This window comes from Oncorhynchus tshawytscha, linkage group LG19 (assembly GCF_018296145.1).
Source record: "Oncorhynchus tshawytscha isolate Ot180627B linkage group LG19, Otsh_v2.0, whole genome shotgun sequence".
Lineage (NCBI taxonomy): Eukaryota > Metazoa > Chordata > Actinopteri > Salmoniformes > Salmonidae > Oncorhynchus > Oncorhynchus tshawytscha.
The window spans coordinates 31,934,775-31,962,186 of record NC_056447.1 but is presented as its reverse complement, the minus strand read 5'-3'; the positions used below and the strand labels follow the sequence as shown (position 1 = coordinate 31,962,186).

General features: G+C 41.1%; 1 protein-coding gene across 6 annotated transcripts; it reads left to right on the top strand.

Moving 5' to 3' along the window:
- Positions 1-2,732: 2,732 nt before the first annotated feature.
- Positions 2,733-22,006, top strand: chkb (choline kinase beta). 6 transcript variants are annotated; one of them, XM_024379623.1, is made up of 12 exons: positions 2,733-2,885; positions 3,201-3,562; positions 3,802-3,910; positions 7,917-8,030; positions 9,500-9,633; positions 9,799-9,903; positions 14,676-14,734; positions 15,130-15,217; positions 16,403-16,511; positions 19,057-19,163; positions 19,506-19,587; positions 19,845-22,006. In XM_024379623.1, the coding sequence occupies exons 2-12, from the start codon at positions 3,216-3,218 to the stop codon at positions 19,899-19,901; spliced, it is 1,311 nt and encodes a 436-aa protein (XP_024235391.1). In that variant the 5' UTR covers positions 2,733-2,885; positions 3,201-3,215; the 3' UTR covers positions 19,902-22,006. The 6 variants fall into 6 exon arrangements, with proteins under 6 accessions (XP_024235391.1, XP_024235390.1, XP_024235389.1 ...); XM_024379622.2 differs by having other exon boundaries at positions 2,734-2,945; XM_024379621.2 differs by having other exon boundaries at positions 2,734-2,945; positions 3,165-3,562.
- Positions 22,007-27,412: the final 5,406 nt, after the last annotated feature.

Below are 27,412 nucleotides of genomic sequence, written 5' to 3'. Positions count from 1 at the left end.
CCTCCATGGTTCACGCTGGAAATCACACATGCGGAGATCATCTGTTCATATCCTCTGAGTCTCACAAAGACACGGTGATTGGATCCAAAAATCTCTCAAATTTGGACTCATCAGACCAAAGGACAGATTTCCACCAGTCTAATGTCCATTGCTCGTGTTTCTTGGCCCAATCAAGTCTCTTTTTATTGGGGTCCTTTAGTAGTGGTTTCTTTGCAGCAATTCGACCATGATGGCCTGATTCGCACAGTCTCCTCTGAACAGCTGACGTTGAGATGTGTCTGTTACTTGAAGTCTGAAGCATTTATTTGGGCTGCATTCTGAGGTGCAGTTAACTCTTCTGCAGAAGAGGTAACTCTGGGTCTTCCTTTCCTGTGGCGGTCCTCAGGAGAGCCAGTTTCATCATAGCGCTTGACGTTTTTTGCGACTGCACTTGAAGAAACTTTCAAAGTTCCCGTCTAGACTGACCTTCATGTCTTTAGGTAATGATGGACCGTTGTTTCTCTCTGCTTATTTGAGCTGTTCTTGCCATAATATGGACTTTATATTTGACCAAATACGGCTATCTTCTGTATACCAACCCTACCTTGTAACACAACTGATCGGCTGAAATGCATTAAGAAGGAAATAAAGTAACTTTTAACAAGGCACACCTGTTAAATGAAATGCCTTCTTGATGCTGGTTGAGAGAAGGCCAAGAGTGTGCAAAGCTGTCAAGGCAAAGGGTGGCTACTTTGAAGAATATAAAATATATTTTTGTTTTGCACTTTTTTGGTTACTACATGATTCCATATGTGTTATTTCATAGTTTTGATGTCTTCACTATTATTCTAAAATGTAGAAAATAGTAACAAATTTAAATAAATAAAAACCTTGAATGAGTAGGTGTGTCCAAACGTGACTGGCACTGTATGTTATGTAGGAAAAAGTCAGTTATAAATTATTCTGTCTTGGTTAAAAACAAGTTGTCTTAGGCATTTGATTATATTTTCAATATACTTGCCCTCTCGTAAATTCTGTAAGAGTAATGTGAAAACCAATTATTTATAGTGCCAAAAATGAAGGGTTAAATACATAAAACAAATAATGTTCTGATCCTTGTTATATCGCCCAGATATAGGACATACACACTTCAGAAAAACTTTCTGTTCCATGTAGTGAATATGTTATTCAATGTGTTTGTATGGGCTAATAGCAGTATGTCCAAATACAATGTACATCAAATACTTATTAAATATTGTTGGGGGATACTTCAAGCTGTCTTAGAATTAAAACAGCAATAGTATCCTTGGTATGACCTTAAAACAATTCCATATAGCTTAGTAGGCATGATTACCAACAATGAGACAGCCTACAGGGTGGAGGTGAGGGCCCTCGGAGTGTGGTGTCAGGTAAATAGCCTCTCACTCAATGTCAGCAAAACAAAAAAGAGATGATCGTGGACTTCAGGAAACAGCATTGGCCACTTTAATAAATGGAACACTAGTCACTTTAATAATTCCACTTTAAGAATGTTTACATATCTTGCATTACTCATTTCATGTATATACTGTATCCTATCTATTCTTGACTTTATCTATTGCATCTTAGCCGCTGTCATTGCTCATCCATATATTTTCTACTTATATATTCTTTTACTAGATTGTGTATTAGGTTTTGTTGTGGAATTTGTTAGATATTACTGTTGGATATATAAGCATTTCAGTACACTCGCAATAACATCTACTAACCATGTATATGACCAATAAAATGTTTTGATAAACTCCACCGCTTCTATTCATAATATAATACAATTTTTTTTAAATCCAGAAAATGTTTTAATTAATCAGTATATTTGATGTTAAGTGGCATGATGGATGCATTTACTCATGCTTTTTCCATAACCTAGTCCTCTGATCGGAGAAAAACAGCGGGAACCGGGATTCATCAGACCAGGCAATGTTTTTCCAAATCAGTTGTATCGTTCTTTAGCCCACACAAATGTTGTACTGGACTGTCAGTTGACTAATTGTAGCCCGTCTGTTGCTCTGCACAATTTGCCTCCTTTGTCCTCTTTCATCAATCACCCGTGTTCAACCACCGGCCTGCGGGTTGGCCAGATGTCCTTTGGGTGGTGGACTATTGATACACACCGGAAACTGTTGAGCGTGAAAAACCCATTAGCGTTGCAATCTAGTGCACGGGACACCTACTACCATACCCTGTTCAAAGACACTTCAATATTTTGTCTGGCCCATTCACCCTCTGAATGGCACACATACACAACCCATGTCTCAAGGCTTAAACATCCTTCTTTAACCTGTCTCCTCCCCTTCCTTCATCTACACTGAAGTGAATTTAACAGGTGACATCAATAAGGGATTATAGCTTTCACCTGGTCACATGTCATAGAGAGGGGTAGAAAGTGTCCCATGAAATAACATTATATATAGATTCTACAGACCCTAGTGAATAATCCCAACACCTAAACAAGTTTTCTGTCTCTAAAAACCAATGTATAATATACCGTGTATGCATTGGGGGCATTTATTTGACCTTGGAACATGTTTTAAACTCCAAATGTAATGAAAATATCACTCAACAATATTTAATATTTCTTAATGTTAAACATTTAAACAATTTTTCATATCATGAATAAATACAGATTAATAATGGAACTCTTCTATTACATGAGAGACTTTTATTATGAACGTTTCCGAAATTCCGTGACCAGGAAGTACTTTTTGAGTGCTGCTGACGACACACTGACGCTGGTCAAATTCAGCAGAAAACGAGGAAGCGGAGATATGAAGTACTGTATCTCTGGAGAAAGTATCTAACGGGTGGCATACAGTAATCTACCGAGGGGACATTACCACAATTATAAGAAAGAGCTAGAAACTAACAAGGTTAGTTACAAATATCTTTGACATTACTCTCCAGCCTTCAAGGTGGACATCTCACCACTGGTAACGTAATACAGTATCCTTTCATCCCGTTTTATTTTTGTAGCTAGCTACTGTAACTTTAGTTATTTTTGTTGAAGTTACCTAACCTAACTAGCTAGTTAGTTTTCTAACTGTTACTGCCTAATTTACAGTTTTTATGCAATGCTATTGGTAGCAAGTTAACTAGCTAGCTATGTCTGATCATTCAAGTTAATTTAGCCAGCTAACTGAATCTGACAGCGAGTTGGGACTCAATTCATTCTGAACTACAACCAGCCAAGTCAAACAGCGATGCAGTCGGGCCAAAATGTGATGGAGTGTCACAGCGAAGGGGCGCTTGGCAAATCTGACAAGACGGCGACTTTGAGATACATTCCCACTCTGAAGACTGACAATGGTCCAACCGTGGATAATAAAAATGTTGGGGATACCCTGGTCATCAATGAGAGCAACCTCAGGGCGCCGAGTCCCCGTGGAGCAAATGGTGATGACGACTCTGAAGCAGAGTCGTACCGGGATGGGCGGACAGAGGTGGTGGACATGGATATGAAAGGCAGGGCGTTCGCCTGGTGTCGAGACTTCCTTTCCGGGTCATGGAAAAGCATTCCCGAGGCAGATTTTCAGATCAGCATTGTCAGGTAATCTGGGATGAGGATTGAAAGATCTGGGGCTTTTTCTCACACAGGCAAATCATAATCTCTCTCTCTCTCTCTCTCTCTCTCTCTCTCTCAAACACACACTTAAAATAATGCCACACTATCTGACATAACTTTGAGTATCCTATATGGTATTGTACTGTGCTCCACACCGTCCACGTTAGCACACATGAACGTGACAATCCAATGTCCAATTTCTCTTTCTCTCTGTTTGTCTACAGTGGTGGACTCAGCAACCTGCTGTTCATGTGCAGTCTGCCAGACCATGCCCACACTATTGGAGATGAACCTCGCAGGGTCTTGTTGCGAGTTTATGGGGCCATCCTACAGGTCAGCCACCTTAAATCAAGCCGATAATTTGATTTGATTTGATTTTTTGATTTGATTTGATTTGATTTAATTGTCCCAGATGGCTAATGGAGTTTGTCTAGCTATAGCCTAGATTTAGTTTAACTCTTCCTGTTCACATTGAAGTGACTGGGAATTTATAATCAGAATTAGAATCGCCTTGATTCGCCAAGTAAATAAATACATCTTGCTGATACTGGCTTTCTAGAACACAGTCTGAATTAAAGCTTTGCAAAAACTTGGCAAGTTTCTGTACAAGCCAGAATGTTGTATACAATTACAATTGAAGTCGGACGTTTACATGCACCTTAGCCAAATACATTGAAACTCAGTTTTTCACAAATCCTGACATTTAATCCTAGTAAAAATTCCCTGTCTTCAGTCAGTTAGGATCCCCACTTTTATTTAAAGAATTTAAAATGTCAGAATAATAGTTGAAAAAAATGATTTTAATTCAAGCTTTTATTTCTTTCATCACTTTCCCGGGTCAGAAGTTTACATACAGTCAATTAGTATTTGGTAGTATTGGCTTTTAAACTGTTTAACTTGGGTCAAACATTTCGGGTAGCCTTCCACAAGCTTCCCAAAATAATCTGGGTGAATTTTGTCCCATTCTTCCTGACAGAGCTGGTGTAACGGAGTCAGGTTTGTAGGCCTCCTTGCTCACACATGCTTTTTCAGTTCTGCACACACATTTCTATAGGATTGAGGTCAGGGCTTTGTGAAGGCCACTCCAATACCTTGACTTTGTTGTCCTTAAGCCATTTTGCCACAACTTTGGAAGTATGCTTGGGGTCATTGTCCCATTTGTGACCAAGCTTTAACTTCCTGACTGATGTCTTGAGATGTTGCTTCAATCTAGCCACATAGTTTTCCTTACTCACGATGCCATCTATTTTGTGAAGTGCACCAGTCCCTCCTGCAGCAAAGCACTCCCACAACATGATGCTGCAACCCTGTGCTTCACGGTTGGGATGGTGTTCTTCGGCTTGCAAGCCTCCCCCTTTTTCCTCCAAACATAACGATGGTCATATTGGCCAAACAGTTCTATTTTTGTTTTTGTTTCATCAGACCAGAGGACATTTCTCCAAAAAGTACGATCTTTGTCCCAATGTGTAGTTAGTTGCAAACTGTAGTCTGTCTTTTTTATGTCAGTTTTGGGGCAGTAGCTTCTTCCTTGCTGAGCGGCCTTTCAGGTTATGTCGATATAGGACTCGTTTTACTGTGGATATAGATACTTTTGTACCCGTTTCCTCCATCTTTACAGGGTCTTTTGCTGTTCTGGGATTGATTGGCCCTTTTCGCACCAACGTATGTTCATCTCTAGGAGACAGAACGCATCTCCTTCCTGAGCGGTATGACGGCTGCATGGTCCTTTGGTGTTTATACTTGTGTACTATTGTTTGTACAGACTTGTGGAGGTCCACAATTTTTTCCAGAGGTCTTGGCTGATTTCTTTTGATTTTCTCATGTCAAGCAAAGAGGCACTGAATTTGAAGGTAGGCCTTGAAATACATCCACAGGTACACCTCCAATTGACTCAAATGGTGTCAATTATCCTATTAGAAGCTTCTAAAGCCATAACATAATTTTCTGGAATTTTCAAGCTGTTTAAAGGCACAGTCAACTTAGTGTTTGTAAACTTCTGACCCACTGGAATTGTGATACAGTGAAATAATCAGTCTGTAAACAATTGGTGGGAAAATTACTTGTCATGCACAAAGTAGATGTCCTAACCGACTTGCCAAAACTATAGTTTGTTAACAAGACATTTGTGGAGTGGTTGAAAAATGAGTTTTAATGACTCCAACCTAAGTGTATGTAAACTAACGACTTCTACTGTACATACACACTGATTATACAAAACATTATGACATAGCTTTCACATGTTCAGTCTATGATCCCTTATTGATGTCACCTGTTAAATCGACTATGTACAGAAAGTGCTGCAATTTCTAAATGATTCACCTGATATGTGTAAAAAAATACCCTCAAAGCAAAGCTGACAGTCTGCACTTACAGAGCCAAAACAATGAAATGTGTCACTGTCCCAATACTTTTGGAGCTCACTGTATTGGAACATCAATTTTCAATAGTATAGCATCGCAATACATATAGAATCGCATTACAATAGTATCGTGAGGTCCCTGGCATTTACCCTAGAATATATAGATGAGAAGAATAGACGATGTGCAAGTGACATTATCCTAAGTCATACTTCTGGGGTCATGTCCTGGCTCTTTTGAATGTGCTTCAAGATTGTCATCATATTCATGAAAATGTGGTCATTTAAGTGTGTGTGTGTGTGTGTGTGTGTGTGTGTATATATATACACATATATGTATATATATATATTATTGAGCTTGGCTGAGCGCGATATACACTGCTCAAAAAAAATAAAGGAAACACTTAAACAACACAATGTAACTCCGTCAATCACACTTCTGTGAAATCAAACTGTCCACTTAGGAAGCAACACTGATTGACAATAAATTTCACATGCTGTTGTGCAAATGGAATAGACAACAGGTGGAATTTATAGGCATTTAGCAAGACACCCCCCGATAAAGGAGGGGTTCTGCAGGTGGTGACCACAGACCACTTCTCAGTTCCTATGCTTCCTGGCTGATGTTTTGGTCACTTTTGAATGCTGGCGGTGCTTTCACTCTAGTGGTAGCATGAGACGGAGTCTACAACCCACACAGGTGGCTCAGGTAGTGCAGCTCACCCAGGATGGAACATCAATGCGAGCTGTGGCAAGAAGGTTTGCTGTGTCTGTCAGCGTAGTGTCCAGAGCATGGAGGCGCTGCCAGGAGACAGGCCAGTACATCAAGAGATGTGGAGGAGGCCGTAGGAGGGCAACAACCCAGCAGCAGGACCGCTACCTCCACCTTTGTGCAAGGAGGAGCAGGAGGAGCCCTGCAAAATGACCTCCAGCAGGCCACAAATGTGCATGTGTCTGCTCAAACGGTCAGAAACAGACTCCATGAGGGTGCTATGAGGGCCCGACGTCCACAGGTAGGGGTTGTGCTTACAGCCTAACACCGTGCAGGACGTTTGGCATTTGCCAGAGAACACTAAGATTGGCAAATTTGCTACTGGCGCCCTGTGCTCTTCACAGATGAAAGCAGGTTCACACTAAGCACGTGACAGAGTCTGGAGACGCCGTGGAGAACGTTCTGCTGCCTGCAACATCCTCCGGCATGACTGGTTTGGCAGTGGGTCAGTCATGGTGTGGCATTTCTTTGGGGGGCCGCACAGCCCTCCATGTGCTCGCCAGAGGTAGCCTGACTGCCATTAGGTACCGAGATGAGATCCTCAGACCCCTTGTGAGACCATATGCTGGTGCGGTTGGCCCAGGTTTCCTCCTAATGCAAGACAATGCTAGGCACTGTATCTTAATTCGTCGCATTTTCATGACGGTGCAACTTTGAGGCTCATTCTTAACCTACAAAATAAGTAATACAGAAATAAAATGACGTGTCGCTTGCACATCGTATTATAATTAAACAATGCCTTTGTGTTTATTCAAAGCAACTTAGTCATGATGTGTGCTTACTTTTGAGTAATCCCGGGAATCAAACGGACTATTCTGGCGTTGTAAGTGCAATGCTCTACCAATTGAGCTACATGGGCTAAGCATTGCTACACCACATGAGCTAAGCATTGCCACATTCCATATACAATATGTACATTGTAGATCTACACCGGATGAGAATTCCTGTGTTGAGATTAGTCATGTAGAACTGACAGATGGATAGATAAGCCTATTGTCTGTTCTCATATTTGCTTTATGTACAAAAAATGCACTGCGGTAGGGAAGGATTCATGACAGAAAGACATGGCAAAGGCTAGACCTTACATCAAACATACAGATTACTGTTATGTACTCAACATTACATAGTCCCTGAGCAGAACATCTTCAGTCCTCATCAGCAACCTATGAATTGCTTCAATGGTCTCTGACTCATCTCGTGTGTGTGAACAGGGAGTGGATTCTCTGGTCTTGGAGAGTGTGATGTTTGCCATCCTGGCGGAGAGAGCCCTGGGACCACGGCTCTATGGAATCTTCCCTGAGGGACGCCTGGAACAGTACCTGCCGGTATGCACACACACAAGAATAATAAAATCTATAAATATTGTAATATCCAGACCTTGCAACTTTTGCTGTGTTAGGTAGGCACACATTCATAACTGCCTGTGAAACTTTGAAAAGGCTTTTAATTAAGTACAACTGGAATTTATATAAATGCCTAGAATATTTCAATTTTGGAGAATCTCATACAATGGTTTAAAGTTATGTATTTATTATGGATCCCCATTAGCTGCTGCCAGGGCAGCAACATTTATTTGAAAAACATTACAATACATTCAGATTTCACAAACACTGTGCCCTCGGGGCCCTACTCCAACACTACCACATATCTACAATACAAAATCCATGTGTACGTGTATAGTGCATATGTTACTGTGTGTAGGCATAGACACATGCTTATGTTTGTTGCTTCACAGTCCCCGCTGTTCCATAAGGTGTATTTTATTTGATCCATTTTCGAATCATGCTGTAATGTATCAAAATTTGGAAAAAGGGAATGGATCGGAATACTTTCTGTAAGCACTGTATATATATATATTTTTTTTTAAATATATGGGGGATTGGAAATGATGCATTCTGTCTGCAATATTAAAGCTGATCTCCCACCATAATAATATATGTATTTTATTTATAATTACTTGAGTATAACTTATGAATGCCTCATGAGCTTAGTTTAACTGTAGTACCCGATCAGAATCCCAAATAAAAGCTCTTTTTTTTTTTATATATCATTGTAAACAAACGTATACCCCCCAACATGGTTAACTATAATCTCATGAATGGTCAGTCCTTGCTTCAGCCCCATCTCTTTGCTGTTTACCAAATTAGTGGTGGGAATAACCCTTTGTTATAGTTTGAACAGCAGACTGCCCCTTTAAAAACAGTATCAGTTTAACAATGTGCAATACCTATGCATCGCTATATTGATCAATCAGTTTGAAATGGAATCCATTCACAAGTGCTTCCAGAATGCATGATGTTGACGGGTCTTCTCTATGACCATCACATTACTTGTCATTTCTTATTTACACTTTCTGACAAAGCCTCGAATAGATTTGACATTCGCAAACTGTCCGTTTCAACCATGTGTTTGAAAGTATCGCTCTGCCTTCGTGTTTTTCACTGTGAGCTAAATGTATACAGATTCACTTTCACATTCCATGTGTGTAGAGGAATGTCTGCATATCCTTTTTTGTCCTGTGTTTATTTTACCAAACGCACTTGTCGTGTGTTCATAAAAATGTCTCTCAAACTCATATCGAACTCAACATACAGGTTGACAATCTCAATTGATAGTTTTAAGTTAGCATCTTTGTACTGATTGAGGGGGGACAACCGGCGCTGGGATTTATGACTGACGAGTGCACCTTCTTTTCCATAAAGGTCCAGACTTTTGGGCAGATGTTGCAGAAATGTCCCATACATTTTAAGTGAATATGAGTGTAAAGTCCTGTATCTTTGTGCTTATCTCCCAGAGCAACCGCCTGCGTACAGAGCAGCTCTTTGTTCCGGAACTGTCCGCTGAGATCGCCTCAAAGATGGCCCGCTTCCATAGGATGGTCATGCCCTTTAACAAGGAACCCAAGTGGCTGTTCGGGACCATTGGCAGGTGAGGATAGGATGGAACTGCTCTCTCTAAGTCAAAGCCTACACCAAGTATTGCCTGAGGAGTACTGTAAAATTATGTATTGATTTGAATTTGAGGTAACTGTTTGCAGGTAGTACTTTTCATCAGCTGTTTTCCACAATAATGCTCTGTCTGGTGTTGTCTCAGGTACATGGATCAGGTGATGAACTTAAAGTTTGCCCGGGAGGCTCACGTCAAGAAATACAACAAGCTGATTAAGTACGACCTCCCGGCAGAGCTGGAGAGTCTCCGGTGAGTCAGGAGATGCTGGGAAAGGGAATGGCTGGAAAGGACAATGATCTGGCAAGGGAGATGTTGATATCTGGGAATAGCAAGGCTATGGGAGGAGGTGGGAGTGGCCAGGGAAAGTAATGCTATGGCGGGGGAGCTAAAAGGGGAAAGTAATGCTATGGCGGTGGAGCTAAAAGGGGAAAGTGATGCTATGGCGGGGGAGCTAAAAGGGGAAAGTGATTCTATGGCGGGGGAGCTAAAGGGGGAAAGTGATTCTATGGCGGGGGAGCTAAAGGGGGAAAGTGATTCTATGGCGGGGGAGCTAAAGGGGGAAAGTGATTCTATGGCGGGGGAGCTAAAGGGGGAAAGTGATTCTATGGCGGGGGAGCTAAAGGGGGAAAGTAATGCTATGGCGGGGGAGCTAAAGGGGGAAAGTAATGCTATGGCGGGGGAACTAAAAGTGGGAAAAACAGGAATGTTTAGGGAAGGCGGGAGCGTTGGTAGATCCATGTCACAATAGACCTCACACAACTGCACACAAAAACACATACACATGAGCAATCTCTCACATCAACAAACATGTTACTCTCTAATAAATATGTAGTTCTCTCTCTGCAGCCGTTAGAAAGTTGACCTCTCCCCCAGTGCCTTTCTCTGACACTGCCCTATCAGGAGACTGTTGGACTTTAGCTTCCTGTGACACCACACACACCCAGACCAGCAGTGTGTGCCCCATAGAGATAGTTAGAGAAGGGCGCAACTTTGTATTTGGCCTATTATGCGTCTGTGAGAGCATGGGCAGTACCATTGAAGCCATCTCCATTTTGAAGTAGTACATTTTCTTCTACTACTTCTATGAGTTGGTAACAAACTGAAAGGGTGCATAATGCCACCTGAGGGGTATACCATGTACCAGGTTTGAGGAGTTAGTGAGGTAACATTGGTCAACTCTGAGTTCAACTCAAGATAACCGGTCATACGAAATGGCTCACCTTTTAGCCAGGTACATTTCTATGGCAACGAATCCTTCAGAACTAACCTCCTATGGGCAGGCTAACTCAGGGCTAACTCCATTTTATCCTGAATGAGCCACAAGTTGAGGACTAATGAAATCAGATGCCCTCCCTCTGGCAAAGATTGTCATCATCCCCTTCATTTGAGGAAGACAACTGATCAAATATTTTACTAATATAATTTTAAAAATCACATCACACATTTAGTATGATAGCTTTAGTTTGTAATGCAATGTTTTTCTTGTGATTGTAGCCTTTGCTAGTGTACCCATGAGTTTAACAGTCAAATTAAGGTTCCAAAACCCTTCTATAGATGATGTCTATGACCACAACACGTCAAGCTGTTCCACAGATAGATGGAGCAATAGGAGTGGGAAAATGGTGCTCGTGCATTAATAAGCACACCAAAGACGGCATTAACAATAAATAAAGACGGCACGTAAAGGCCTATTTCACACCATAGCCTGCTGATTTTGCAAGATAATGTTTCTTTCATTTTGATATCGGCACAAATGAAAATGTGGCACTGAGTCGCCCAAGGATTCACGTTTCAGCATTGTCTCAATGAAGAGTTCGGCCTTTCACAAGCCATGTGCGAGATGCACAGTTACAAGCCTGCTAGAGTTAGCGGAAACTGGACGAGCAATATTCACCGTCGTAGTACGGATAAAGCTTGACCTGGAATGTGAAGCTAACTGAAGCTGGATAGCTTTATAAAATTCTTAGTAGATTGCTCTGTAGTATACCTCTCCAGAGTGTGTTGTTTGAACAGGTATAAGGCAAAGATTGGTGATTATTGCCACTTGCTGTTTATGGAATGTTTGCTCTCAAGTGTAATTTAATGGCTGATCCTTCCCAATGACTTGAATGGAATTATTTGAACCTTCCGTAACCCATAGGAAGTCCCACTGAGTTAACTACTTCAAAATGTTGAAACTCAATGGTGCTTCGGCGCTGCCCATGCTCAAATGTGCTTTTGGGCACTAGGGATGTCTATCTAAGTCTATGGTGTGCCCTTACTGTCTGGCAGCCAGTCCCCTACACACCTCAAGGTCGCCTGCTCTAATAATAATGATGGCTCACATTCATGTAGTTTTATACTACGTCAAGGTGCATTCAAGCGATCAGTCACATTTTATCACATGCTTAACCTCTTGAGCTTATGGCTGAATACTGCCCCCTTTGGAGGAAGTGCGTGCCCATAGTAAACTGAAAATATTTTTTCCCAAAATTGCTAATATATGCATATAATAATAATAATTGAATAGAAAACACTCTAAAGTTTCTAAAACCGTTTAAATTATGTCTGTATGTAAAGCAGAACTCTCAGGGCAGCCTTTCTCCCAAACTCTCTCTTGTCAAGAGAAAAGTTGGGTCAACTTTGACGTCATCGCCCCCACCCTTCCCAGGCAGCTACCGATCTGGGAACAGTATGTATTTGTTCAGCGCGATGTCTGCTTTCAATTGGCACGTTCATTGTTTGAATTTCGCGCTCCCTCATCCTTTGGCGGGCGAAAATGCCCGGGTCACTCTCAAATACATGCACTCTATTGCGCGCGGCCGATTTGGAGAACGTTCTTTTCCAATAGACACCAGTTGAAGCCGGTTCGTTTGTTCGCGATTATCATTGTTTTACATGATAAAAACATCATTTTGCTCGATTCTGCACTTAGTTTGACCAGTTTAGTCGACATATAATATGTCATTTTGAAGTTTTGATGCGCAAGAGTGCGGGACCAGAAGGAGCAGAAGTTATTTTGGGTGCATTTCAGCTGAAGCTGTTAGCATATGCTAATACAAAGACGCACAACTTGAAACCAAACGATGTATTGGGTAAGTATGACTCCTTCTACGTATTCTGATCGAAGAACATCAAAGGTAAGGGAATATTTATGTGGTTATTTTGGGTTTCTGTGGACTCCAAACGTAGAGGAGACACTGCTAATATCTGAGCGCCGACTCATAGCATAGACTAGTGAACGAATTCTGTAACGTTAAAAATAAATGTAACACAGCGGTTGTATTAAGAAGAAGTGTATCTTTGTAACTATATGTAGAACATGTATATTTAGTCATGTTTATTGCTTGTTATCTGACGTTATCTGTCGGAGCTATCATAATTTCTCCGGACATTTTGAGTAGCATTTTTGAAATGTCGTCATTGTAAACAGAGATTTATGGATATTAATGGCATATTATTGAAAAAAAAAAAATGTACTGTGTAACATGTAATATTACTGTCATCTGATGAAGATTTTCAAAAGGTTAGTGAATTATTTATTTTTTAATCCTACTTTTAAATTTGATATTTTCTGGGACAAAATGGCCGCCGCTTGCCTTTTGTTTCGGTGGTGGTCTAATATAAATGTGTGCTATGTTTTCGCCGTAAAACATTTTAGAAATCTGACTTGCTGGGTAGATGAACAAGGTGTTTATCTTTCATTTGAGCTATTGGACTTGTGGAGGTTAAATATGTCTAAGAATATTTTTTCGCATTTTGCGTTATGCTAATGATCTTGAGCCGTAGTCACGATCCCGGATCCGGGATGGGTAGCAACCTGGACCAATATTATGCGCATCTGTACAGCTTTGTTATATCATTAGTGGTGTATCTACATGTCATTGTGCTAGCTACGAATTGCTTTGTAATTGTTGTAGAGTTACTGAAAGTGTTACCACATACAGTGCCCTCAGTAATTATTGAGTCAGTGACAATTTGTTGTTGTTTTGGCTCTGTACTCCAGCACTTGATTTGAAATGATACATTATTTACAGATATCATACCCCTCCAGCATCCTCACTCATTCAGGGCTATCTGTAATCATGGTAGCATCCACATTAATGTGGAAGTGTTTAGAAACATATTCTATTATTTACAATAAAAGTGATTCCAAAATGACACAATACATTATTTACCATTAATTTCTGTTGGGCACAAAATAATCTCAAAAGCAACCCAAAAAAAACAGCAAATGGATCCAACAAGTTTTTAGTGTCACAAACTTACTACTTTAATACCTACATAAGTGAATTTCTTCCAATACTTTTGGTCCCCTAAAATGGGGGAGGGACTATGTACAAAAAGTGCTGTAATATCTAAATAGATGTAATTTTAGAGTTTAATCCATCTGTACTATAACCTCATAGTCATTGTATCATTTCAAACGAAAGTGCTGGAGAACAGAGCCAAAACAGCAACACATTTGTCACTGGCTGGCACTGCATCTAAACCTACAGGCACTGCACAGTTGGCTAATGTTAGTGTGGTTGAGACTCTTCTGTATATCTACCTGTGACTATATCAGGAGCATAGATCAACATATCTTACAGAACCTGCATTCTGAACATGGCTGCTCATTCAATCACAAATATTACAATCGCGTATTTTACTTTTGCTCAGTTCATTTCCTATTGAGCTACCCTTGGAGAGTCAGAGGCATGCATGACATGCCATTATTGCACAATCCAACTAAATAGTTACTCCTCTGCTATGTCATGGTGTCCAGTACTCATTGCTTCCCATAACTACTCTACCGTCATGATCATGCACTTGAAATCGTGAAGGGAGTAATCAGGTCTACCAAATAGTAAAGGGAATGTGTGTTTTGTAATTCTGTAGTCTGTCTTTGTCTACAATAAAACATATATTTTTTGATATTGTACAGAGTGATAACCTATGAGCTGTTGACATGTACCATAACCTCTGCCACTTAAAGTTCACTGAAAGTTGAAGTGTGTACATAATACATTAATGTAATGTTCTCTCTCCCTCTCTGACAGAGTGTTGTTGTCAGCGACCCCATCTCCAGTGGTGTTCTGTCATAATGATGTGCAAGAAGGTAAAGGTCTATCTTTGTGCTCTCTTCCCTTCACTCTCTCTACCCATCACCCTCGCTCCCCTCTAACCATATTTACCTCTAATTTGGGCTGCTTGACCCTCCCCCTGGCTCAACAGTGGATGTCCGTCACTTCCTGAAAGGACAGGATATTAACGAAGTTGGAGAAAGAAGGGGTGGAGGGTATCTATTTTTAGAGACTGAACACATTCATATGCAACACCCACAGGCAGGTGCAAACCAATAGAGTACATGGTACAGGTGGTGGCTGTAGATTGCCTATGTATACATGCAGTTGATTCCTGAAGTGCACATCAGGACACACTGTGAATGTACAGTCATATTTAACTCTGGAGGAGGAAGTGGGAGTGTTGTAACCTCCTGTCTCTTGTCCTCAGGTAACATTTTGATGCTGGAGGACAGAGACCACACCTCCACTGGGAAACTCATGCTCATAGACTTTGAGTACAGCAGCTACAACTACAGGTAAAGGCCTTTTGTGTACATACACACTCAACTCTTACACCTGTAGTTTTAGTTGTGACCACACACACTCTCAGCTACAACTACACAGGATGCTGGAGGAAACTGGTACAAAAGTATCTATATCCACAGTAAAACGAGTCCTAGATCGACATAACCTGAAAGGCCCCTCAGCAAGGAAGAAGCCACTGCTCCAAAACCACCATAAGAAAACCAGACTACGGTTTGCAACTGCACATGGGGACAAAGATCGTACTTTTTGGAGAAATGTCCTCTGGTCTGATGAAACAAAAATAGAACTGTTTGGCCATAATGACCATCGTTATGTTTGGAGGAAAAAGGGGGAAGCTTGCAAGCTGAAGAACACCATCCCAACTGTGAAGCCCGGGGGTGGCAGCATCATGTTGTGGGGGTGCTTTGTTGCAGGAGGGACTGGTGCACTTCACAAAATAGGTGGCATCATGAGGGAGGGAAATGATGTGTATATATTGAAGCAACATCTCAAGACATCAGTCAGGAAGTTAAAGCTTGGTCACAAATGGGTCTTCCAAATGAACAATGACCCCAAGCATACTTCCAAAGTTGTGGCAAAATGGCTTTAGGACAACTAAGTTGAGGTATTGGAGTGGCCATCACAAAGCCCCGACCTGAATTCTATAGAAAATGTGTGGGCCGAACTGAAAAAGCGTGTGTGAGCGAGCGAGGAGGCCTACAAACCTGACTCAGTTACACCAGCTCTGTCAGGAAGAATGGGCCAAAATTCACCCAACTTATTGTGGGAAGCTTGTGGAAGATTACTCGACACATTTGACCCAAGTTAAACAATTTAAAGGCAATGCTACTAAATACTAATTGACTGTATGTAAACTTCTGACCCACTGGTAATGTGATGGAAGAAATAAAAGCTGAAATAAATCATTATCTCTACTATTATTCTGACATTTCACATTCTTAAAATAAAGTGGTGTTCCTAACAGAGGGGATTTTTACTTGGATTAAATGTCAGGAATTGTGAAAAACTGAGTTTTAATGTATTTGGCTAAGGTGTATGTAAACTTCTGAATTCAACTGTATGTCTCTAACAGTAAAAGGGACAGATCTAAGTATTATATTATCCATATGTAGTGGCGATTGTCTCTTTCTTTGATTGTCGTCTTAGATTGTGCTGCAATGTGTTTGTTTGTTTAGGGGTTTTGACTTTGGGAACCACTTCTGTGAGTGGTGCTATGACTACACATACAACCAGTGGCCCTTCTACAAGTGTACACCTGACAACTACCCCAGCAGAGAACAACAGGTGACTACAACCTCTACCACACCTATATCAAAATGCCCTCTAACATATCTATGCAAACACAGTGGTTGTGTCCGAATACCCATGCTGGCGTACTGCATACTATGTACTCGTCGTTACATACTATTTAGTACATACTGTTTTGTAAAAAGTATGCAGTATGCCATGGTCGTAACGTAATATTGGTTGGTGACTGGTTGAGTGGGTGCGCTAGGGCAGAGTACGGGTGGATTTTTTTTTTCAAATTTGACAGACATGCATCGCATTAACCAGTCTGATAATAGCTCATTTCCAAATTCACTAAATTTCTCTATTCTCTGAATAGAATAGGAAGAGTTATATTCCCACCCAGGCTGGTTATTGGCATCATGTTCAACCTATACCATAGCCCATCTATCCAATAACTGAAGACAGAAACCAATAATTTGGTTCCATTTCAACATGATTTATTAGTGAAACCAAAGTGCTGTAACATATATAAATACAATTGCTTTGTTCACACACTTTTTAAATGTTCAAATCAAAAGGCTACTGCACAGAAATGTGGACGGTCAGGTGATGCGCTAATTCAGAACCACTGGACATCAACATAATAAACTAAAGCACTGATTAATGGTTCAGAATGATTGCCAAGGCTTGATCCATAAATTTAAATAATTACATGGGTTCAAATCAAAAGGCCTGATTTAACATGACATCAACAACGCAGCCGAGTCCCCGTGCCAACACATTCAGAAATCAAAATATGGTTTTGCATTTAGTTTAAAAGCTCTGGCAAAGGTAAAGAGAACAAGAAACACTTTTTTAAATGAGAAAACAGAAATCCACTTCGGGTTAAAAAAAAAAAGTTTTTTCAAAGATGTAGCCTACGATGAAAGATGTAGCCTACAATGAAAGATCTGTGATAATTTTAAGGAGAACAAAAACAACTTCATTTGAACACAACCGCAGAAGCTTTGCTATTCGGCATCTTCCCAATTAAGTAGCATAGTTTTGTTGTTTGGCTAAATAAAGATAACTAAGGTCTATCACTCGCAGCCCACCTCTTCCAATGCATTGTGGAAAAGTGTGCATCAAATTTTACAAGATGAAGAGCCAAAATTCTATCATCCTGGCATTTAAACCATACTCGATTTTAAGAAAATTCACGTACTATAAAATTCTGTTTTCACATACTGAGAATGTCATGTGTAATTGCGTTGTTTGCCCACATCTAACTGATCAGCTGTTGTCAAAGCCAAAATGAGTATGACATCCAGGCATTTAAAGTATGCTCGATTTCTAAATGTGGAATACTATTAAATGTTATTTTTTGCATACTCAAACGGCCTACTATTTAGGATGCAAGTGTGGGTATTTGGACTCAGCCACTTTCTCTCATGCATACTTCTCCCCATTATCACACTCCCTTTTCTCCCTATGAACTATCAGTATGAAGTTTCTGTCTCTTGACTTTTCTTCTGGTAGTAGTGTGATGCAAAGGTTAGCATCCATACAAGGGAATACAGTTAATAAGTGATCATTTCTAGATCAATGGGCGCGTTCGAGTGGATCCATTTTGTCTAGTCTGTTACCATCATTAGTCACCACTTTTAAAAGTGTGTTGTATTATGGGGATAAAAATTGTCTGACTTGCAACTACATGTCAACTGCATGTTTTTTTTTTGTTTAAAAAATCGTAATCAAAGGTCATGTAGTTTATGAAGTTGCTGCAGTTGCTTCTCACCATCTTCACCATGCAGCCATTGACGGGCTAGTGAGAGGCACTATTTGTCAATGGATAATTAGGTTGTTTTTGGTTGACCAACGCGACCATGACCTGACTAAAACAGGAACCAACTTTTGCTGCGATTCTAAAGCTACAGGGGATACAAATTAAAGTGATATTCAAGATCTCTCTCTAACCAATTAATTGTACACATACATTTTCAGTTTGTGAGTGTGTGATATAGAAACATGTATTACAATATTAATAAAGAAAACCCTTTAAACAATAGCAGCTATATTAACACTGCCTTGTTATGAGCCTTGCTATTGGAAAACCACTACAATGTCTGACTTTCATCTGTCGCAGATGCACCTCCCCCGACTTCAATCGTTAACTGTCTACAGTCAAACACACCCATTATCGGTCATCAGTCACTATAACATGTTCATGAGTCCACCACAGAAATCCTTCCAGTGAGCACATGTCACGTTCACTGTTGGTATCCCAATCTTACATCATTATTCTAATAAACACATTATAGCTAGTGTAACTTTCTTTACCAACCACACCAGTAGCCTCAGTGTGTATCTATTTTTCCTCAGTGTGGGACATAATGTTTGTCTGTCCAGTCTTATAGATAACTGTTTTTCTGACCACATTGTCTAGTTGAAACAAAACTATGCATGCACATTTCCAGAACTCATGAAGTCAGCTGGTCTAATACAATGACGCAATTGCAAATGCATTATTTGTAAGTTAATGATACAAGCCAGGGAATTCCATTTATAGATGAAGTCTATGTGGTGTCCCTCATCTCTGAGCGAATGTGTTTCTCTGCAGCTGCATTTCATCCGTAACTACCTGGAGGAGACAGGAGGCTATTCAGAGAGCACCATGCACGAGGACCAAGCTCGTATAGAGCAAGACTTGCTGGTCGAAGCCAATCGGTAGGACACAGACTTCTACCACAGATGAATCCAAAAAGGACAGTTCACTCCTAAATCAAATATATATATTTTTTAATTGTATTATTGTCTTAAAAGGAGTCTACAATATGTGCTCTGTTTTGTAACAATAATCATAAATGATTGAATTTATATTGCTTTTCCACCTAGAGCTTTACATAAGAGGGAAAAGTCACCTTTACCACTACCAATGTGGTACTTACTTTTGAAAATGTCTAATCAGTGTTGATTTTGGTATGAACTATTCAATGCTACTGTATCCACATGTACAGTAAGTAGCCAGTCTGTTGGCAGTTAATCTAGGGATGAATGATTTTCCCACAGATTCGCCATGGCATCTCACTTCCTCTGGGGCCTGTGGTCTATCATTCAAGCCAGGATATCCAAGATCGAGTTTGGCTACATGGTAAGTACATTAGTAGACTTTACTTCACCTGGTGAGAGACTTCACCTCACTAGAATGAAAGGATCCAGTAGAGCTTCAGCGTACTGGAACATTGATTGTCATTCACGTGACATTGCAGGTGTTTAGTGGTCACTCTTCCCTGTCACTCTTGTTTATTTGCCGAGCGATTTGTTCTATGACCTGGCTAAATAGTGCTTCTAAAACGCACGATCCCTCTTGAAGTTTACACCTGTTCATTTGATCTCTGTCGTTTTCAGGACTATGCCCAGTCACGATTTGATGCCTACTTCAAGCAGAAAAAGTTATTTTCCTAAATCGCTAAAAGAACAGATTGACTTCAATGGAATGTACTGTAATTTTTATATCTGCTGATTCTTCCTGTACGCAACTTGTCCTGATGCAGAAACGTAGTTAGCTAGGCATATGTGTTAAGTGTTGAAACCAAACCAAATATGAGGGGTAAACGTCCACTGAAGAGTCTTAGGTGGATTTTTACAAAATGATCTATTGTTTGAACTTGATGTTTCTAATATACCAGGACCCCATCCATCTAGTATCTTTCCATCTAGTAGCATCCAATACGTTGCTCTGACTGCGACAAGTAACAGTGAAGCAGGGACTCAGCTGCACTCCAACAAAATGCACTTATCTTCCCCTACTATGAAATGTGAAATTCTGTGAAAATGCACAGCAAAAAAAAGCATGTTATTTGTTTCCATTACTTACGATCTACTGGTTCCACACATTTATGTTTCAAACCCTGTAGTCACGTGCTTTTATTTTAGTCTTTCAACTCTGCTTCTTTCTTTACCCCACCTCGTCATTTAATTGTTGTTGAACTTCAGAACGCCCTTGACTTCAGGGTCGATATATGCTCATTTTGTGCCGTCTTTTTTCTTTTTCCTTGACTTGTTTGTTAAATGCCTGTTCTATGCATGGACACAATACAGCATGGCAGAGAATCAAGCTGCATAGCACAACTCTGTTCATACTGGAGTTCTGTTTCTTTGTAGTGCAGTAGGGAAATCTGGACTCTTGGCCCTATTCATTCAGAACTAGTAAGAAAACAACAAGCTCCATTGCATAGTAAGTCAAATATGTTCTTAAGCAGGATGTTGTTTTTGACCTTTCTCTATGACTGGATCTGATTGAATTGGGCTTAAACCCCATGTATGACCTGTCTGTTTTAGCATTTTCTCTAGTTGAACTATATATAGAGCGGTTGCAGTTGTCAGAAATCACTTAGCAATCATGCCAGGCGCCATGTTGGAAGTCAGTCACTGTGGTGGAAGAATGGTGCAGCCTGCTGGCTGTTTGTGAGCATGCACATTGCACTGCCAATTGTTTCTTAGCAAGGCAATTTGTTTTCTCAGCTACAATGTCTTGGCTGCCAATTACGGCACAGAAATTGACCATGGTGATGAACCAAGTAGGTTTAGGCACTTATCATTCAGCTTGGGGTTGCCACTCAGTTGTCAGAAGAATTGATGTGGTGGTCTTCCAACATGGCTGCCAGGAGGTGTCGCATTTCACCTCCTGGCACAAGTGTTTTGTGTCATTCTACCTCTTCACAACAATGGGGGTCATTTTACACTTTGAATGATAAATGAGCAAATGTAGACCTGAAACTAAATGATTTAAAAAAGGAACATTTTTTTTGGTTATAGACATTAACAGCTTATTGCACAACCTCTCAGAAGAGAGCAGTTTATGAAAAAAACTATATATATAGCTTTTGTCTGGCTTTGATGTCATTGCATTCTGACTAGGTTTACCATTTCATTCTAAAGCTGTTCCATTACTAGTAAACTGGTATAGAACTGTCTGTCACGGTTTGACTCTGCCCAAGGTTTGGATGTTTGTCCTTTTCCATTTCTGACCAAGAACCACAATGATTAAAGAAAGCTGTCCATGACTTTGAACAACAGATGTTGTATCTTATTTAAATGTGCATTTGGCTCCTGTGCGTGTCTGCCTGCCCAACATTATTAGAAACCAAATGGACTATCTGCATGCTTTTGGAATTCAGATCCAAAGATTTTGAAAATGGGATCATGGTGTTTTTTTTTTCTCCAATGGCAATCATTTGAACACATGGAAATGTTTTTCAGTATAATTTGTTATTTATTTGTTATATTTTTTGCCCAGTGAAGTGCTCTTTGTTTTGATGTGAGTTATAATAAAGGTGGACCTGTGAGTTTACCCTTTTGTATAATGTTAGAATATATGTTGTGGATGTAGGCCAATGTTCGATTTCCGAGAATATGAAACTGCCTAGTATAGAAGCCAGTGTCTCGTCAACTAGCTAAATTAAGTAACTTTCTTTCATTGCACATCAAGCCTGTCCAAAACACTTTGATGTTCTTGCAGCTGCTGTGTAAGTATAACTGAACTGCAAATAAACATGCTTGATACCTGATTGAATATGTCTTCATTTATTGATGATTAGAAATGAAATCTAATGTTATGGCAAGTTATTTTAATCTCAAATCTATACTGTAGAAAATACATTTTCAGGAACGGAAGCTCCCCCTAATGAGACAATTCATAGCAGATTTTGGGAAGTCCTATTTCTAACTTGCAGACTTGGTCCATTTCAAATCGATCCCTGGCTTCATGGCACTTCATGTCAGTCTGCAAGAATTGGATAGATATTCAATATGCCAATAGCTGCACCTCTTATGAGCTGGGAGTTTCACTGTATCACTTATCTGTTCCTCATTTCCAGTGCATAGAAGGTAGGGGATATGGGGAGGAGCTAGGGCATGATTTAGAATAAGCACGAATCCCCCATGAGGCCTAAAATCAGTCCTGTAGAGCTGTTTTCCTGTACAGAGTTCCAATGCGGGTATATAACTGACTGTCTGCTCACTCTGCTCTCACATGGGGATCAAAGCTGGATTTATGCAAGTTTGGGATGTCATTTTTAGGGGTCCAAGCAACAGTTGCTGGAGGCCAATTGTATTTCTTGCCATTTGTTCTGTTGCGTATCCACTGGTGTGTGGTGTTCAGGCCAGTCTTATAGCTGCTGGTCTGTAACTTATCAGACAAGTTACTCTGAGCTGCTACCTATCAAGGAGATACATGTTTGTTAGGACCCTGGAGTGTCTGTTCATTTTCCATCGTGCTCTGGATTGTTTCTGTATAATGTTAGCGCTTCTCCTTGTTCACTCTAGCAGGATGTTGTTCAATGTTTCCAGGATCTGAGGTTAAATATCTGTTTCTCACAGTTGGTGTCTAGTGTAGGCCCGTTTCTCTTCCTGTGACAAATATGACTACAATATTAGCATAATTGTACAAAAGTATTACATAATTCTTTAAAATATTATACAGATTTTTGACAAGTCCCAACACTGTTTTAAGAGAAAGTTCTGTACAAGAGATTGAGGTAGGTCCCTTTTTAATATTAGGGTGCATTTGTAAATTCAACTCTGGCTAGCTGCTCTGATTTCTGCGCACTCTCGTCTGAGTGTGCCAGAGTGCAGAATATCTGATGAATTTATGAACGCTCAACACCTGTTGAATATGACTGGTGTCAGTAAAAATGCAATTAAATTGTTCCCAGCAGCACAGTTTGTCACTAACAATCTAAACATGAAAATAGCCTAACCAGATCTACTAAGGAGAATAAAATAGAGTACGGTGTTCTCTCATTTGTGTCGAAGTAGCTAGCGAGCTAACCAACTTTAGCCAGTTACCTTGGGCACTTGACTGTCGTGAGGTCAATGCTCGGATCAACCCTATTCCTCGGCCAGAGCGCCCAGTTTGTGCTCCGAAATGCTCAATTTACGAACAGACAATCTGACAACCCTCTGAATTTACCAACGACCCAGAGAGCACTCTGACACACTGTAGGCAATTTACGACCGCACCCTTAGTAAAGAATCTCGTCTCCTCAGTATGATGAGTCTTCTCAGACAGTGTGTAACAGTTGTGCTGCTGTGGTTCAGCGGGTGGTAGAAGTATGCTTTAGAGAGGGTGTGGCGAACGCCCTTCTCGGTGCCACACACCTGGCTGACATCATCAGGTGAAGGACAGGGTGTCAGAGGAGTTGCAGACCAATGACGCATATCATACCTATGGAGATGGAAGCGGAACCATGGTTACAGTGCAGACCAGCACACATACCTTCCACGTAGGTTAACAGCTACTGTATGTCATCACATCATCCCTGCATTGCCTTTAGAAATGGTAACGCTCACTTCTCCATTATGTAGAGTGTCCCATCAGACTTTGCAGCATTTTTCCATAGCTTGACATAATGACAACGCTAACCTTCCATCTCTGTGTATAAGGTAAGCCTGGGTCGTCTGTCTGACTGTAATGAGTACTTCAGAGCCATGTCCCAGTCCAGTATGAGAGAGACCTCAGAGAGCCTGATTCTCCTGGACCACATTCCCTTCTCAGTCTTCCACTCCCTTCTAGAGTTCTGCTTCTGGAATGACTTCAGCGTTCCTCAGGAGGAGCTGGGAGAACACATCTAAGTGGGTATTATTCCTCATATATCATACTTCATTTTCCATTCATGGAAATTCATCTGGCCCAGGCTGGCACATCACACACAGCACCAGCAATTTATTGTTTGTAAGGTTGTAATGTTTCTAATGTGGCAATGCTCTCTTTCTGTCTGACTCTGGAGGTGGGCAGCTACCTGCTGGCTGAGACCTTGGTGTCGCAGTGCCTTTTGGCCCTGTCAGGTGTTCTAACCCCAGACACCTGCCTGTCCTACCTGGGTCTAGCCCGGGACATCTGCTGTACTGAGCTGGAGACGACTGTGTTCTTCTACCTCAGCAGGCACCTGCTGGAGCTGCCTAACCTCACCAGGTGCAGCATGACATACTGTACCCCCATTCCCCCCATACCTAACCTCAATCAGCCTACTTGATGGGTTTCAAGTTCCACACCAAATAAACAATCTTAAATTGCAAGGAGTGAACTCTCCTTTCAATTAAACTGTTTATTCATATTGTGAATGCATTGCCAGGTGTCTGCCGGGTGAAGGCAGGGCTGAACTGACCTCTCTGAGGTAGCAGGGTGAGCTCTGGCTCTGCAGCATGAGGAAGGAGAACCTGACCTCCTGGAACGACCCAGAAGCCGGCCGCCACCTCTTCACCCTGGATGGGTCAGAGGTCACCGGTGACTGGCATCCAATAACAGAGCTCCCCTTCATGGCTGATAAGTGGTGCTTCACTGCAGTGATTCTATTCAACTACCTCTACCTCATTGGGGGCTACAGGCAATGGGCCAAGAGGGTCTGGGAGTTAAACTGGCCTCCTTTAGGTACAACCCCTTCATAGCATGCAATGGCCACATCAAGCTTGTGGCTCTACAAATGTCTACCTTTTGCCTACACACAAGTACATTTTTTATACAAAAAGCATTACAAGAATATTGATGTCTTGATTTTGTCCAAAGCAACAGCAAAATCAGGTAAATTGATAAAACACACGTTCTTTAACCTCAATGTTAACTTGTTTGGACATCGCATTGTGGTTTTTAGCTGTATGCATGATGTATTTTGGATGTTTTCAGTCTATTTAACACTTTCAGACAATGTGATTAATCGCGATAACAAAAAAATGTGTGCACTAAAATGACAAATAGTGAACTCGAGTTGAACTCTGTCCAACCATAGGTGTGTGTGTGTGTGCTCCGCTGCAGGTTGTCTCCTTTCTGCCTCTGACTGACTTTCAGTTCACCCTGTTCCTGTCCCATGACCTCCCTCCGGCCACAAGCCTGGGCCCCTGTCTCTATGTCCTGGGGAACATCCAGAGGACTGGAGAAAAGCTGCTACTACAGTGTGACTCCAGGCAAGGTCAAACAGTCTTGTCTCAGGTAGTGAGTGGAGTTGGTCAATTGCAAGCTGCAGTCTAATGAATAACAGCATTGAACCACCTAACACACACACACACACACACACGTGTACACACACTTGTTCTCTCTCTCTTTCCCAGAATTGTGGTCTGAGCTGCTCCCTACCCTAACCAAAACCACTGTTGACCTTCCCAGTCTCTACTTCCTGGGCACCACCGACCGGCTGTTTGTGATTGGAGGAAATAACTCAGAGAATGTGGTGGCATCATTCTGTGTGGTGTCTGGGCAGTGGGGGCAGGTGAGACAACCACCTGAGTGTTATCTTGAATGAGATTAAGTTGTTTAATATGCCATAGGCCTATCTATCTAATCCTCCCGTATCTGGTCCTAGGTGAAAGGGGCTGAGAAGGTGGCGTTAGCTGGTGTGAGCAGACCAAGTAATTGGGCGTCACTCTAAAGCGGAAAGGTGGAATAAACGAGTCAGGAGTAGGTTCTTGTTTGAACACAGTTCTCTATTGAGGGCATTTGGGCAACACAAACACTCCAACATAATCAATGAAAATCTCCCAAGGACAAAACATACATCTTCTCCAGATTTAACAGGAACACAATATGACTATCTTTAAACTACAACAAAAGTCACGGGATTGTCACCGTCTTAATGGTTCTTCATGGATAGCTCCTGTCTCGGTGGCCATCTTCCAGAGATAGTTTTCACCCCTTCTCTGCTGGTTCCATACTCTCTCTTATAGGGGAAGGAGAATGTCATTAGTACCATCAGCTGTGCTTAATTGCCTCTGGCTACCTTGTCTCCCATGCCTTGTTGGGCTACTATCCGTGAGCCCAGCCTGCCCTCTGGTGGTCTTCCACACTGGACAGGGGACAGTGTTGGGTGACCAGGTATACATGCCAGGTATAGAACACAGCACTGCTGTAAAGTTGGATCGTCACTCCCTCTCTCTCACTGTCCTCCCTTCTCTACCCATCTGCACCCGCTATGAAGCACCCGCTATGAAGCCCTACTTCAACTCTCCTTCTGACACAAACGTTAATCAATCAATCTGATTTGCCTTGGTTTGCTCTGTTTGGGGTTCAGGCCCAGATATTTATTGAGCGTATCTGGAAAAAGGCAACGTGGGTCTTTGCTATATGAGGACTGTATCCGTTCTGTGTCAGCAACAATAAGCCTTGCCATGCTTTCGCTCTGCCTTTAATGACAACTTGAACTAAAGTAGTCTAAAGGAGAAAACTCACCAGACAATTGTCGGTACAGTAGGGGGTCATTTGTTTCCCATTCGTTCACTTGGTGGCGGCGCGTTGTGTAATATCATGCATGTATAAAAAATACTTTTCTCCCGTTTCTACATATCGAATCAGTTTGACTCGATTTGCAAATTACGTTCGGAACTCTGTTCAGAGGGGCTAAATTCTCTCAGCTGGCAGACAATACTACCGATCTGTACGTGCCTTAAATCTCTACCCAGAGGAGGATGGGTTCCCAATCTCGTTTCCGTCCTTTTAAAGAATTCCTATGGAGTTAGCCTTTCCCACCGTTGACTTTGTTTACTCTTTTTTGCGGGTTTACTTACTAATAAGCACTTTGTGACAAATGTATTTGTGAAATAGAGGTTAAAGAGCAATTAAACATATTTGAAACATAAAGCCATTGATCTTCACTAATCCCAGGACTCTTGGGTGCCTGACTAAAGCTTAAAGCCTGTCAGACCATGAGAGAAACAGTGAGTGAGATATCCACAAGTGTAGTGACATTAAAAGGGAACGTGGTGGGTTATTACATGACATAGCCACTATAGACACACTGCTTACCGAGAGACAGCGAGATGAAACATGCCTTATAACTATTTATTATTAATTAACCATTTGTCCCTGGTTGCCCTGAATGACACTTAATATATATGTGTAAATAGATTGATGAATCAACATAATGTATTTATAGGTGTACTCTGTAGGGGTTTGAACACTATGTGGTCAGCAGACACGTGAGGTTACA